Raw genomic sequence first — 15,829 nt, forward strand, 5'->3', positions numbered from 1 at the left:
GCACCTTGGACGAGCGGGAACGGGAAGGGCTTCGCTACAAGGGTAATGATCTTAACTTTAGTGTAGATCTAAAGTTTTTACAAACTCGTACAAGAAAAAGGTTTTTCGAAAAGTTTTGTTTACGAATCTTTGCACGAGATCCATGGCTTTGGGTGACTCGGGGTTTCCGCGATGCGAAAAAGCGGTTTTCGCGACGCGAAAAAGCGGTTTTCGCGGCCCGATGAACTCAACAATGAAATGGTGCCACCATTTATTAAGAAGTCAGATGTGAATTTTCTATCATCTAAGTCTCTCTCTCAATTTACATCTGTATAGTCCTTCAAGCTCATCTTAGATCATTGGAAATAGATATAATAATATGTTATCCTTTTGAGGTATTTTAATATCCTCTTCACTCCTTTTTAATGTCTTAATCCTGGGTTTAACTGGAAATGCCAAACTAAGACAACAACATAGATTATATCAAGACGAGTATGCAACATAATGTATATTAAACTACCAATAGCACTGACATATATTTTTTCTTCATTTTGACTATTTTTCAGGAGTCTTGTGATACAATGTTGCAATCTGACAGATTAAAGTGTTGTAGCATCTTAGTGATATAAGTCTGTTGAGACAAACCAAAAAACATTTTTGATCGATCTTTTATGAAAATCGATCCAGTCACAAAGACTAGAGCAAAATACTTAATTTTTTTTAACAAAAACTTAGCTAAACTTAAGCTTTGAAAATAATTGATTTTGAAAAAGAGTTAGAGAAAAACTTAGCTCTAACAGGATTTTGATAAACACTTAGGTTTGAAAAAGATTTTAATAAAACATTTAACTTTAAAAAGAATTCCTTGTAAAAAAAATACTTAGCTAAGAAGATGAATTCTTTTAAAAAGAAAATTTATCAAATACTTAGCTTTATCAAAACTTAGTTAAGTACTTTGCTTTTTAAAAAAAATGATAAAAAGCTTAGTTAAGTACTTAGCTTAAAAAAAGATTATGGTAAAAGCTTAGTTTTAAAAAATTTGATCAAAACTTAGTTAAATACTTAGGTTTAAAAAGATGTTGATAAAAGCTCAATTAAGTACTTAGATTAAAAAGGATTTTTATAAATAGTTTAATTAAGTACTTAGCTAAAAAAATTGATAAAAAACTTAGTTAAGTACTTAACTTAAAAATAATTTTGATAAGAAGCTTAGTTAAGTACCCCTTTTTTGAAAATCTTATTTTTCTAGACACAAAAATATTTAAACTTACTTTTCTAAATAAAATATTTAAGGATTATTTAAAAAAAATAGTTAAACAAGAAAACTGAATTTCCTTTTAAAAAAAACTTTAACTTTTCAAAGAGTAAAAAGAAAAGTTTAATTTTAAAATTTTGAAAAAGAATATTTTAACTTTTCAAAAAAAAAAAAAAACTTAATTTGACTTCCTTCACTCCCCCTTGATTAATGTCTTAAAAATATTTTGAGAATCCTAGAGTCCAAGCATGTATAAGATAAAAGAAATTATCTATTTTTCTAATTTTCCAAGGTAGTTTCCTATTTTTATGATTTTCCATCTCACCCTTTCAAAGTTATTAAATATATAAAACTTATGAGTTTGTGTGAGACTAAGTTAATTTTATTTTAATTTTATCAATATTCAAAAATATTGAAATTGAGATTTTTGAATTTTCAATGAGTTTGAATTTCAAATTTTGAAATAAATTTAAATTTTGAATTTGAATTTTTGGAATATAAGTTTGAATTTATAATTAAAATTTGAGGATTAATTGAACATTTGAAAATAATTAAGATTAAAATCATTTGAGTTTTGTAATTAATTAAGCTTTTGAAATTAATGTTTGAAAATTAACTATCATGTAAAAATTAAGATCTGAAAGTTAATTAATATTTGAAAATTAGTAAGATTTGAAGTTAATTAAAATTTTAAAATTAATTATACTTATGAAATTAATTAGATTTTGAATTTAATTAATATTTTTGAAATTAATTAATATCTTTGAAATTAATTAGATTTTAAAATTTATTATATTTTAAATTTAATTGAATTTTAATTGAGTTAACTTGCTTGAATTGAGTTTAATTAATTTAGGTTTGGTTAACTACTTTAAACCTAGGTCCATCTCACCCTTTTCTAGATTTTCAATCAGGGAACTTTAATAGTTTTGTGAGATGGTTAATTTAATCTTCAATTTTAGATTACAATCTAAGGATTGATTTACAATTGAGTTAGACTAAGATTTTACAATTAGTCAATTAAATATTTATTTCAATGATTGATTTTCAGATTGTGACGAGATACTAGGCCTTCTTGGGTATGAGATCATCCACCACTTCTAGACAAAGCCTTTCAAAGAAATTGGATATTTATTTTCCTTTCTGAAACTCCTCGGTCTAACTAATCAAGTGTGAATCAAGCCAAGATTCTTATCTATCCTAGTCTAAGCATGTATAGTGAAAGCAGTAAAGCAAGCATCAAACAAATCTATCTATCGATAAAAATGGTCTTTCTATCGGCTCCCCCTGGATCATAGCCTCAATAGGGTCTATCAAGATAGTGGATTTGATCCTTGGGGACCCAATATTAACCAAGTCCAACTTAATTAATCAAGTTCAAACATGCTTGGACTAATTTTCTATTTACAAGTGATAAGTAAGATCTGTATTTTTGTTTAGCCTTAAATCCAAGTTCGAACCGATTGTAAACGACTCTTTGTTTTCAAAGAATCAGATCAAGATTCTTCGAACCCAAGGTGAACCGTTCCAACGTATCCTTAAGTCCTTTAACTTGAGTTTTCAAATTGAAATTTTCTTCCTTAAGTTGTTGAACTTGGGTTGAACTTTCATTTTGAACTGGCTCAGTCAAAGGACTTAGGTTAATTTCCTCCTTAAGGATTGTTACTATTGGACCGCTGGGCCGGCTAGAAGGAGGGTTGAATAGCCTGAAAATAAAAAAAAATCTTTCTCGATCTTTCAACAAAACACTTGCATAAATTATAACTTAAACAGTAAAACAGAAAGGACGAGGCACACCGAGATTTACTTGGTTACAACCGGGGAGGTTATTAATCCAAGGAAAATGATCGCACTAAAAACTCCTTCAGGCGGAGAAGCCTCGTACAACGATGAAGCGCAGAAAACAGAAGCTCAACTCTAAATCAAAGCCTACAAGTGTTGGAAATGAATTGCTTGTGATCGATGAAAAGCTTCTTGACTAAGGCTGTATTTATAGCCTTGGTCGGGGCGCCCTGGGAGGATAAAACTTTATCCCTCAACGTTCAGACCGTGATTGATGCGATTTGATCAAAAAGTCAACTCCGGGCGCCCAGAAGGGTTCCAGGTGCCCCGGTTGGAAAAGTCAACCCTGTTTACTTTTTTCAGCTCGGGTCTTCTGCTCTGGCTCCGTTCGCCTCATACCGAGTTTTCCGCTCGCTTGGGTGATCTTTGCCATCCGAAATAGGGCTCACCCGAACCCAACTTCCGGTCTTCTCGAGCAGGCTTCCGCTCCAGCTTCTCATCCCTCGGAATCGCCGCGTGCTTCCTTCTCGTCTGCCAACGTAGTCATCCGCAGTCTTCGTCCCTTGGCCGCACCCCGTGCCGACCTTCTCGCTAGCTGCGTCTGTTGCTCTTCGAGCAGTCTTCCTCTCCGGCTTCTCGTCCCTCGGAACCACCGAACACTTCGTTCTCGTCCGCCGGTGTACTCTTCCGTAGCGCCTCGCCCCTCGGACGCACCGCGTGCCGTCCTTCTCGCTAGTTGCGTCTTACGCTCGACTACCTGTGCTCCTAAGCTCCTGCACACTTAGACACAAGGTTAAAAACACACAGGACCTAACTTAACTTGTTGATTACACCAAAACAACCTTGGGGTTCCAACAGTTACCTCCTTTTGGAGTGACTTAACTCGGAGGTTGGATTTTGCCAACTTTCTTAAAAAATATGAAACTAAATTTTGTAATTCATCAATTTTAATACCAGAAATTAGGGAACTTACAATATTGTTTGGCCCTCCGGAAATGAATACGGATCCGTGACTTCTTTCAGACTCAGTTTTTGATTCGGCTTCGATTTCATTCGGACTCTGTTTCGACAACATATGCTTGTACTAGTAGAGTAAGGAAGCTTGCTTGCTCGTGTTCTTCGTCGGAATCTTTAGAGAATCAGAGGACACGGACCACGTTGCTTTCAAGGCCTTCCTTCTTCTTTGCTTCTGGTTCGGACACTCCAGCTTATAGTGTCCCTTCTGGTTGCAGTCGTAGTAGGTAACTCCAGACTTGACCTTCTTATTCAATTGAGTCACCTTCTTCTTTTTGCACATTTTTCATACCAGTTTTACGAGCTCAGCTGTAATTTCATCGTCGTCATCTTTTGAGTCTGATTCATCTTCGGACTCGGGTTCGATTCTGCACTTTGCTTTTGATTCCTGCATTCTGCTTGTTCCTGCAAACAAAGCAATACCTTTCTCGATCTGAGTAGTATTAGTTTGTTCATGAAGTTCAAATTCAGAAAAAAGCTCATCTAGTCTAATTAAAGAAAGGTCCTTGGATACTTTATAAGCATCCACCATTGATACCCACAAGGTATTCCTCGGAAATGCATTGAGTACATACCTGATGATATCGCGATTTTCCACCTTCTGACCGATTGCATGAAGGTCGTTCAACAGGTCCTGAATCCGCGCGTGAAGTTAGCTTACCGACTCACCTTTCTGCATTTTTATATTGTATAGTTTATTTAAAATTAAATAACGTTTGGTTACCTTCGTGTCTGAAGTTCCCTCGTGCAGCTCGATCAACTTCTCTCATAGTTCTTTTGTGCTTGAAAATGGGTCGACTCGGTTCAGCTCTTCTTTAGTTAGGCCGCATTAAAGAGTGCATGTTGTTTTGGCGTCGGCCTCAATTTTCTTCATTAAGGTTGTGTCCTAGTTCTGGCATGATATTGACTTTCCAGCGTCGTCGAGTGGGAGTTCGAGACCAGTTTGGATGATTATCCACATCTTGACTTGCTTCTTGAGGTGATACTCCATTCAGCTCTTCCAGTAGCCGAAGTCTTCACCAGAGAAGAGAGGAGGGCATGTAGTGCTATACCCTTTTGGTGAGCCATTAAAGAAGAATCTCGCACAAAAAAAAAATAATAATAATAACAAATGTTCCAAGACTTGGTATTGGATTAGTAGTGCGAGAGAAAGATAAAAATAAAAATGTACTAATTTCGAAAAAAAAAATATTATTTCAAATTTTGTTAAATGTGATATTTTGTCAATACTAATAAATGGTGAAGAGATGAAAATAAATTTTTCAAAAACAATTTTGGAGAAAAAATGAAAGGCATAAGAATCTTTTCTAAGAAAAAAGGAGATGTAATTTTGTTTTTGAAAAAGGAACCCCTTGCTCGATTGGTGATTTCACCAAATCAAAGCAACCTCGATCTGATACCAATTGTAAGATTGTAAAGCGCTAGGGGGGGGGGGGGATAGCACTCATGGCTAATTCGTTCATTTTAAAAGAATCGAGTAAATGTAGCGGAATAAGAACAATTAAAGAAAACAATGACACAAGTTGATTTTACTTGGTTCAGAGCCTATGACGATGAGTGTTTAATTTGGGCAATTCATTATCAGTCCGAAATATTACAAACAGAGTATAAGAATTAAAGTGTTACCAAATATTATACTGATAACAATGATGTTTGAAATTGAGAGCTTCTGGTCGTCGGAGTAGTGTTATGACTTTGTCAGATCGTTTTGTTAGCAGCACACGGAAGAAAGATTGCTAGCTTTGATTGCTACTTTTTGTTTGCTCGAACCAGGCTTAAGTAAGCCATTGTGGGTGCCTCTAACCTCCATAGGAGGCGCCTTCAGCGGGGATACTTATCCCGATTTCGCAGCATCGATAAGCTCCACGACGTCCGCTGCTTATCCACTTGAAGATGCCTCCAAGCTCCATGAAGGGCGCCCTCCATCTAGCGTTTAAGGCGTCTTCCATCTCCTTGGAAGGCACATTCGCGCCTTGTTGCCTGAGGCATTCAACCAAGGCACCCGAGGTGCCTCCAAGCTCTATGGAGGATGCCTCAGGAATTGTTCATCCAAGGCTTTTAAGTCCTTTCTCTCCCTGCAAGATGCGTTAATTCAAAATATAAAACATATCTTGCAAAATAGAGTTAGCACAATAAAATATGAAATAATAAGTTATTTTGTTCGGTTTCGACTTCGAATTTTACCTCCGGAAACCCTAGGTCGAATCGACACCTACTGTTCCCTCACCAGGGAACGTGTCCTCACCTACTCCTCTCAGGAGAGTTTACTTGTTGGCAGATTGGTCTTCCAGACTGACTGAACTTTTGCTCAATGTCCGAGGCTTCAGGTCTTCATGTTGGACGTCTGCTCCACGACCCGTCCAGACTTCCACTCGGTTCGTGACCACCAAGATTTCAACCTAGAGTCTCTGACTCTAGGATTTTGCCCGAAGCGCTCGACTCGCCAAGACTTTCCGCCTAGCGTTACCACCCATAGGACCTAGGGTTACCACCCCCTAAGGTTTTCCACTTGCCTAACCGCAGTTAGGACTTTTCATCACCTAGGGTTACAACCTCCTAGGACCTAGAGTTACCACCCCCTAGGGTTTTCTACTTGCCTAGAATCTACTAGGACTTCTGCCTAAGAACACTTAGGACTTTTCCTACAAGTTCAATCAACCTTGTTAGATCACAAGACAACTTAACTTTGGACCATTTGACATAATCAAAACATAACTTCGATCGTCTGGTGCTTCCCGCACCAATAGTGGAGATCCCTAGCTAGACCCTCCGACGCTTAAGTCAGTTTCTCTCTCAAGGGTGGAAGAAGAAGAAGAAGAAGAAGAATAACTAAAGTATTTTGAAACAGAGTTTAGATGTTAGAACTTGCGTACCTTGCCAATGGAGAGGAGCCCCCTTTTTATACTACCTCATGTGGCCTCTGTAGTCGTTAAGTAGTCTCCGGTTCATTAAGGTTTGTTAGGAGATGAAGTCATCTCCCGAGCTTCGTGCAATAATCCTTTTAAGAAATCTTTTCTGTACCCCAGATGTACTTCTTTTTGTCGTTTGTGACTCATATTTATGATGAGATATGCATATGAACAGTCATTATAACTGTAAAAGCTTCTAGAAGGTATTTTCCGCCAAGTTTGTCGGATTGTCATACTCATATACTTCTGTTAAGCATGTTTCGACCAATCGTTCAAGCCGGTCGTACATATATTGAAAATATCTCCTGTTAAGTATGTTTCAGCCGAGAATGTTTATGAACTTTAGGAGGCTAAGTGCTCTTATGCTCGGTCAAACTTTATCCAATCGAACGCATACTGCCTATAAGCTGCCAACCGATAATATACCATAAGCTACTATAAAGTTAAGTACCTTTACACTTGGTCGGGCTTTGCCTGACCAAGCGCGTTTAGGCACACATTGGTGTCCGCTTGACCTTCCTTCGGCCGATAATATACTAAGAGTTTCCATAAGGCTAAATACCTCTATGCTCGGTCGGGCTTTGCCTGACCGAGCGCGTGTAGGCACTCATTAGTGCCCACTCGGCCTTCACTCGGTCGGTAATATACTAAGAGTTTCCATAAGACTAAATGTCTCTACGTTCGTTCGAACTTTACCTGACCGAGTGCATGCAGGCACTCATTGGTGTCCACTCGGCCTTTACTCGACCGGTAATATACTAAGAGTTTTCATAAGGCTAAATGTCTCTACGCTCAGTTAGACTTTGCTGGACCAAGCGCGTGCAGGCACACATTGGTACCCGCTCGGCCTTCACTCTGCCGGTAATATACTAAGAGCTTCTATAAGGCTAAATGCCTCTATGCTCGGTCGGAATTTACCTAATTGAGCGCGTGCAGACACTCATTAGTGCCCACTCGTCCTTTACTCGGCTGGTAATATACTAAGAGCTTCTATAAGGCTAAATGCCTCTACGCTCGGTCAGACTTTGTCTGACCAAGCGCGTGCAGCACTCATTGGTAACCACTCGACCTTCACTCAACCGATAATATATACTAAGAGTTTTCATAAGGCTAAATGGCTCTATGCTTGGTCGGGCTTTACCGGACCAAGTGCGTGCAGGCACACATTGGTACCCGCTCGTCCTTCACTCGGCTGGTAATATACTAAGAGCTTCTGTAAGGCTAAATGCCTCTACACTCGATCGGGCTTTGCCTGACCGAGCGCGTGTAGGCACTCATTGGTGCCCACTCGGCCTTCACTCGGCCGGTAATATACTAAGAGTTTCAATAAGGCTAAATACCTCTACGCTCGGTCGGGCTTTACCTAACCAAGCGCGTATACGCGCATTGGCTCTCGCTCGACCTTCGGTCGGTCAGTAATATGCTAGGAGCTTCTATAAGGCTAAATGCCTTTACGCTCGGTCAGGCTTTGTCGGACCAAGTGCGTGCAAGCACACATTGGTACCTGCTCGGCCTTCACTCGATTGGTAATATACTAAGAGCTTTTATAAAACTAAATGCCTCTATGCTCGATCGGGCTTTGCCTGACCAAGCGTGTATACGTGCACTGGTTTTCAGTCGGCCTTCGATTAGTCAGTCGGTAATATGCTGAGAGCTATTTAGAAGTACTTAAGAGTGATGGAACATAAACTTCATATAAAATGTATGTAGCAACACTAGCTTAGAAAATGAATGCAAACACATCAAATGGATTGATGGCAATATAAATATCAAGCAAACTACACAAATATTTTTAAGGTACTTAAGTGTGTTTATTTTTATAGAAAAGTAGTAAAAATTAGAAAGCAAGAAACCTATATTACTGTGTTTTATTCATTTTTTAATAAGAGTTTATTAATCTCTTGCACATATCTTATTCTAGTGTTCAAATTTACAAATATAATCAATATCTCTCTCAAAACTTCCTGAATGTAAAATATACAATGTAAGCGAAAAAAATATACATATAATAATCCATCACAACATCAATTCTCCAACTCATTTCACCAGTACTGTATAAAATATACATATAATAATCCTACAATCACATAAAATGATTTTGGTTTAATAGGGTAGTCCAGTGGAGAAACAAAGTACCTTCATGTTTAAGTTCCAGAACAAGCTCCTGGAAATCATCGTTGCTTAACAAATCCTCATGAATGAGAAGTGTTTCCTAAAGAAAAGAAGCATGTAATTAGTGATAATGTACTTGTAGCATTGACAAAAAAATAAAGTAAACTTGAATTACCATTGCATTACAGGTAGTTGGATAATCCAACTTTGAGTCCACTATGATATGCCTTGCCATTTCCATCTTCACAAATTTATCAACATAAACATGGAAAATTCCATATATACATAGTATAATAAATCATATGACATGAATCTCCATTGCTTTGTAACTACGAGGTAAAAGGAGTGACAAAACACATATCTGAGCTTTTTATCTGAGAAATAGGTCTATTATTTTCTCTTGGAATCACAATATCTATTACATCATCAAGTTGATGCATAGAATACCAATTTAGATGTTAACAACTTATAAAGTATATTCATCATCAAATTTTTATCCTCACCTTAACAAAATCTAGAATATATTATTTTGAAGTCTTGAATGTAATATGTTTTTCACCAATCGTATTAGGAATGACTGCAGTGATTACCTAAAATAACATAAATCTTTATTTTTAAAGGCAACATAGAGAGACAGACAACAATATTTATATGAATATATGAAATTAATTAAAACCTTATGAAGAATTACATTTGAACACCTAGCTTGTTTTCCTCCTTTCAGAAGCAGATCATTCCCACTTTGAATTGCCAGTGACACTATCTATCAAGTCAAAACATAATCAATATAGTGTGATAAAAGCAACAAGATAGATTTAAATCAAAGCAACAAACCTAGAGCATGTAATGTAACCTAAGCTAATCTATCCTAATTGCATTCAAAGGAAGGGCACAAACATAATGGATTTAACACTAACAAGCAATGCAAACAACTAACTAAAGGAATTACCAAACAAAAGTCTAATTACTCAAGGAAAACATTCCATCAAACACCTTGCAAGCATCATCCAATCAAAACTCACTACATGAAATCCTAATCATGGGAACCAAATCAATTACAAGCATCCAAACATGAATTCATTCTAGCGATCAACACATCAAAGTATTCGGATCAAATCAACTTCAAGTAGTGTTTGGGGAAATTTATCGAACACTTGGTTAGCGTCAAACGATTGAAACTTAATACATGACATCTTAGGCATGAAACATTGGATCTACTACAATGAATCAAATATGGAGATCAACTAACAACCAAATGAAACAAAGCAACACAACGAACAACCAAATCAAAACTTGCCGAAGAAGGGATGTTACGATCCGGATGGATGTGTGAGATGAATCTGCTGTCCAAAACATGTAAGGGCATGTACTAGAGCTAGGAAGGGTGGCCAAAGACGAGATGACGGTGGTGACTCCTCTCCAAATCGGGAGAGGGCTATGGAACGGAGTAGATGGCTCCCGAATCTGGGAGGGAACTTCAGTGGTGGTTGTGTGAAGAAGACTCAAATCTGAGTCTTCCAAAGGAAACTGCTGGTGACAAACGTGAAGATGAAATGAGATCTGGTAGGGGTGATTGGGTTTCTCCTCTCATCTCGGATCTGATCGGAGAAGAGGGTCACCTGAGATGGATTCAGTGGAGAGAATCTCTTCCAATTGGTTGAGGGTGCTGTTGGGATGAGCAGACCGGTCGACGGTTGTGATGGTAGAGATGGTAGTCGTCGGCCGATAGAGGAAGAAGGGGCAGAAGTGTGGCAGAGTTGGGCGATGAAGAGAAAAGAAAAACGTGATCGACCATGCTACTGTACTTCTCCCATCTTTTGAATCATCTCAGATTTGAACGGACGACTAGAGGCTTTCAGATCTTAATCAAAATTCACCAGTTAATTAATGCAAGCAACAATTTAATTGAGTAAAAAAGATGTCTATTACTAGTAATAGTTTAATAAAACTGTTGTCGTCCCCAGGGCGTAGTGCAGACGGTGAGCACATGGTATCTCTGATGTAATGGTCAGGGGTCGATTCTCAAGAACTGACGACCTGGGATGACACCTATGGCTTGTGTACCTGCATAAACCTTCCTCCATATCCGTGGAGCCGGTACTAGGAGGGCCGCTAAGGTAGCGGATCTACCTTAATAAAACCGTTGTCTATTACTATGTAAGTTGTCTATTACTATGTAAGTTGTCTATTACTATGTAAGCAATGTTAATAGACAACGGTTACTTAAAATTGTTATCGTAGGTCTAAAAAATAAGTTTATAGACAATAATTTTAAAAAATCATTGTCTTTGACATACATAAGACAACGATTTTTTTAAAATCATTGTCTTTTAAAAAAATGGTCAACAACAACAGTTTTTAATAAAACCATTGTTAAATGGCAAAAAGACAACAGTTTTTTAAAAAACCATCGTCTATTGAGTGTGGTGGAATCCCAAATTTCTTATAGTGAATTTATGAGAAATCAAATACACATAACTAAATCGTGTGAAGTCATCAATAAATGTAATGAAATATGAACTTCTACTTTTAGTGTTCACATTCATTGGACTGCAAATATCTGAATGAATTAATTATAATGGTGATTCAACTCTAATAGTTTTACCAAATGATTTTCTAGTTGCTTTTCTAACAAGACAATGCTCACATATAGACAAATTAACTTATCATGATTGTCGATCAAACCCTCTATAGCTAATCTATTCATTCGTTCTTATCCCATAAGTCCTAGTTTAGCATGTCAAACTTCATCATTAATATCAACATTACTAGTAAGAACAATGTTTAAAAAATAACCATCATCGTCGTAATCAATACCTGGTTCTACATCAAGAATCATGAAACTATTCAATACATAATCATATCCTATTAACGTAGAGTTAATTCTTAGTTCCACACAACGACTATAAAAATTTATACAATAACCTAAATCAAGAAGACACCATACTATTAAAAACAAAGTATGTCCAACACGTAGGTTGAGTTTGCAAGTGTCAACTCCTTTGACTTCAATCATTATATTATTTCCCACATATATCCATTTATTTCCAGCTGGTACCCAACAGTCCTCCACGTATGTAGTTGGATCATAAGCTACATAATTCGTTGCTCCTAAATCTATAATCCACAAAGAATAAGAATCAGCAAACAACACTGAATTAGCAACATGTTGCTCATGAAAAGAAGATAAACATTAATATACTTCTTTTGGCCTAGTACAATCCCGAGCAAAATGACCATTCTTGCTACAACTATAGCAAGTCAGCTTTCTCTTAGGTTTTTTCCAATATTTCTTTATTTTTCTTCTTGATTTGGTCTTGCCCAGCAACAACACTAACTTCCTTTCCTTTTCCCTTTCCTCTCTTAAACTATCTTTTTTTTATTCTTGGAACCAGAATCTTTAGCTACAAAATCTTGCCCAGTAATCCTTGCAGATTCTATTCTCTCCGCCTCAAGTTCAACATGGCGCAAGATATTAGTAAAAATATTGATACTCTCACTATGTGTCAGATTATGTTTCATCATTTTCCAAGAATTAGGAAGGAAATGAATTAATACTTAAACTTGTTGTTCATCAGTTAACTTAAGCTCTCGAATCATATTACTCATTTCCCTCAGATATTCAGCCATGGTAACATTTGAGCATCTTTTATAGCTGTCAAACTTAATTATCAATTGACAAAGCTTACTGAGACTTAATCCACTGTACTTCTCTTTAAGGGTTGTCTAGACAACATGAGCCAATGGTAATGGCTCATACTCAAATACCAGATTATCCACCATTGAACTAATCAATATTCTCTTATCAGTGAAATCATTTTTTCATGCTTTATAGGCATCAAATGTTAGTAATTAGCCCTAAGAGCCAATCATGAGATGATTAGGCTTTTTGGATTAATAATTGAGTTAGACTTGAATGAACTCACTCATTGGATTAAGTGTAATCCGAATTAGACTTATTGAGTTAGACTCAAATAGATCCAATTGTTGGATTGAGTCGAATTGCATGGGAATCAATGGGTTAGACTCATTGGGTGAACTTGAGTTCACCAAGGAAGTTGAATGGTCAAAATTCAACCATTAGATTGAATGGTTGCTTTTGAGCCATTGGATTAGAAGATGAAAGAGTGAAGACTCTTGGTATTCCATGGGATAGCTATAAATATCATTTGAATGATATTTTTCATAAGATTTGATCACTTGAGAAGGTGAAAGGTCTCTTTTGCTTCTTCTTCTTCCTCCTTTCCTTGCTTGGCCGAAACATACATTTGAGGTTGCTAGCACAACCTTGTGTGTTTCCTTCTCCATCTTGTTGAGTTTGTGAGATAAACGAAGGCAAGGCTTGTTCGTGTGGATACCGTAAAGGCGCGAACGCTTGATCGTGCTATGATCCGAGCTGTCGGGAGATCGTGAGCGCACTTCAAAGGTATAACTCTATCATGTCATTAGATCTAACTTAGTATAAGATTATGTTTCCCTTCGCATGAATCTTCTGGAGGAAATAAGTTTTTCCGCTGCGCGTTTGCGTGTTTAAGCAACTACTCCCTTACATCAAAGTCATATTTGTGTTGTGATGTAGAACCAACAACAAGTTCTTCAATGAACTAATTTAGAGTCTCTAGAACTTCTTGTTTCTCAAAAATGTATTGTATCTTGAGGTGCCAGATTTTATAGTTATCCCTATATAATTTCTCTCTCTTATTGAGTTCAGCCATGATGTTCTTAGTTGCCATAATCTATAAATAAACATATTATTTAGTTATTCAATGTATTTCACATGCATATAATTTATGATTGACTCAATGTTAATTTAAGTTGTTTTATAAAATCAAATGGTAATTACATTTCCACTTATCATTTTATAATCCAATATAACCAACATTGATGAATACTATTATACACATTGTTAGGATCGATGATCACGGCTAGAGAGGGGGGGTGTGAATAGTCGCCCCAAATCTTCGCGTTTCTTTCTACAATTAGGGTTAGCGCAGTGGAAAATAAAATAAAGAAACAAAGACAAGAAGATCAAACCTCAACACGCGTAGATGTAACGAGGTTCGGAGATATACTCCTACTCCTCGGCGTGTCCGTAAGGTGGACGAAGCCTATCAATCCGTCGGTGGATGAGTCCCCGGAGAACCGGCTAATATATATACTCCTTCTGGGTGGAGAAACCTCGACACAATCTTTCTTGCACTAGCAAGAATAGGAGTACAAGAATACACAAGAAGAAGCAACAATATGAATGTAAAAACAAACAATCTTGCCTTCTCGTCGACTGGATGAAGCAGCAGCTTCTCGGATCCAACCACAACAGCAACAGCAACTAATCAGTTGGTTCCAGCCGAGTGGAAGCTCACCAAAAGCTTCAGGAATGAAGAGCTCAGCAAAGCTCACAGAAGAACTTGCAGCAGCAAGAAGAAACAGAGAGGAGGAAGAAGGAAGCAGTAGAAGCCCTCGATCTCCTTTTATAACTTGCACTGCACCTGCGAAGAACAGAAGACAGAAGACTAGCCGTTGTGAGCCAACGGATAGTTCTGGACCGATCAGGCTGAAGCCTGATCGGTCCAGGGCACCTCTGATCAGTCCTGGTGAACGATCAGGCCCCAGTCTAATCGGTCCCCGGACCGATCCCACCTCTCTGCAAGAGAGGTGGCTGCGTCTCTGATCGATCGTGGAGACCGATCAGACTCCCTGCTGATCGGTCTCCAGACCGATCAGATGACTTACAGAACCCTTCTGTTTGTTATCTGATCGGTCACCAGACCGATCAGATACTCAGGCGTATCGCTGGATCGGTCATCAGACCGATCCAGGTTTAGAGCTCCAGCCCTAAACCCTAAGTGGTCCTGAGAACGAGCTACCGAGCCCTCTCTTGACCTAGTCCGGAGAACGAGCTACCGAGCCCTCTCCGACTTCGTCCGGTCCAGAGAACGAGCTACCGAGCCCTCTCTGACCATAGTCCGGAGAACGAGCTACCGAGCCCTCTCCGACTTTCCGTGCCAAGTCTCCAACTTGGTCTTCTCCGTGCCAAGTCTCCATACTTGGACTTTTCCCGTGCCAAGCTCCCTGCTTGGACTTTTCACCAGATGTCTGGTCAACCTTGACCCATCTGGATTTCCCTTGCCTGGCTTCACTCACCAGGACTTCCAAACTGCCTAGTTTCACTCACTAGGTCTTTCCCCTGCCTGGCTTCACTCACCAGGTCTTTTCCAAGCGCCTAGCTTCACTCACCAGGACTTTCTCCAACTGTCTGGCTTCACTCACCAGGACTTTCACTTTCACCTAGCTTCACTCACTAGGATTTTCACCTGGCTTCACTCACCAGGATTTCCAATCTGCCTGGCTTCACTCACCAGGACTTTCCAGTCAAGTATCCGGTCAACCTTGACCTACTTGACTCTTCTTCATTCAACCTGATCAGAACCTGATCAGTATCTCTCCGCATGGACAACTGCACCTGCATTGTCCATGTCTACATGTCTTTCTGTATTGTCAAACATCGAAACCATGACCAAGATTTACGCTTGGTCAACTAGGTCAACCTTGACCTACTGGAAATTGCACCAACAATCTCCCCCTTTTTGATGTTTGACAATACCTTTAAGTTAGGCTAATTCAATAGCCTCAACTTTCTTCATGCCACTAGGTAATGAAACATAAGTAATGAAACATAAGTTACAACCTTATATCTAAGAAGGCAACCTCCTTCTTAGATAATGAAGGCCTAACTTAAACCCTTCATTCTCCCCCTATTGACACACATCAACAAACT

General features: G+C 38.2%; 1 protein-coding gene across 7 annotated transcripts; it reads right to left on the reverse strand.

Annotated features, from left to right (window-relative positions):
- Positions 1-5,459: 5,459 nt before the first annotated feature.
- LOC121992154 (delta-1-pyrroline-5-carboxylate synthase-like) lies at positions 5,460-10,941 on the reverse strand. 7 transcript variants are annotated; one of them, XM_042546325.1, is made up of 5 exons: positions 10,349-10,935; positions 9,728-9,814; positions 9,227-9,292; positions 9,076-9,151; positions 5,460-6,105 (listed from the first exon to the last, which is right to left on the reverse strand). In XM_042546325.1, the coding sequence occupies exons 1-5, from the start codon at positions 10,415-10,417 to the stop codon at positions 6,089-6,091; spliced, it is 315 nt and encodes a 104-aa protein (XP_042402259.1). In that variant the 5' UTR covers positions 10,418-10,935; the 3' UTR covers positions 5,460-6,088. The 7 variants fall into 7 exon arrangements, 4 of the variants coding, with proteins under 4 accessions (XP_042402259.1, XP_042402260.1, XP_042402258.1 ...); XM_042546326.1 differs by lacking the exon at positions 5,460-6,105 and adding an exon at positions 8,925-8,990; XM_042546324.1 differs by lacking the exon at positions 5,460-6,105 and having other exon boundaries at positions 8,925-9,151; positions 9,743-9,814; positions 10,349-10,934.
- Positions 10,942-15,829: the final 4,888 nt, after the last annotated feature.

Source organism: Zingiber officinale, chromosome 6B (assembly GCF_018446385.1).
Source record: "Zingiber officinale cultivar Zhangliang chromosome 6B, Zo_v1.1, whole genome shotgun sequence".
Lineage (NCBI taxonomy): Eukaryota > Viridiplantae > Streptophyta > Magnoliopsida > Zingiberales > Zingiberaceae > Zingiber > Zingiber officinale.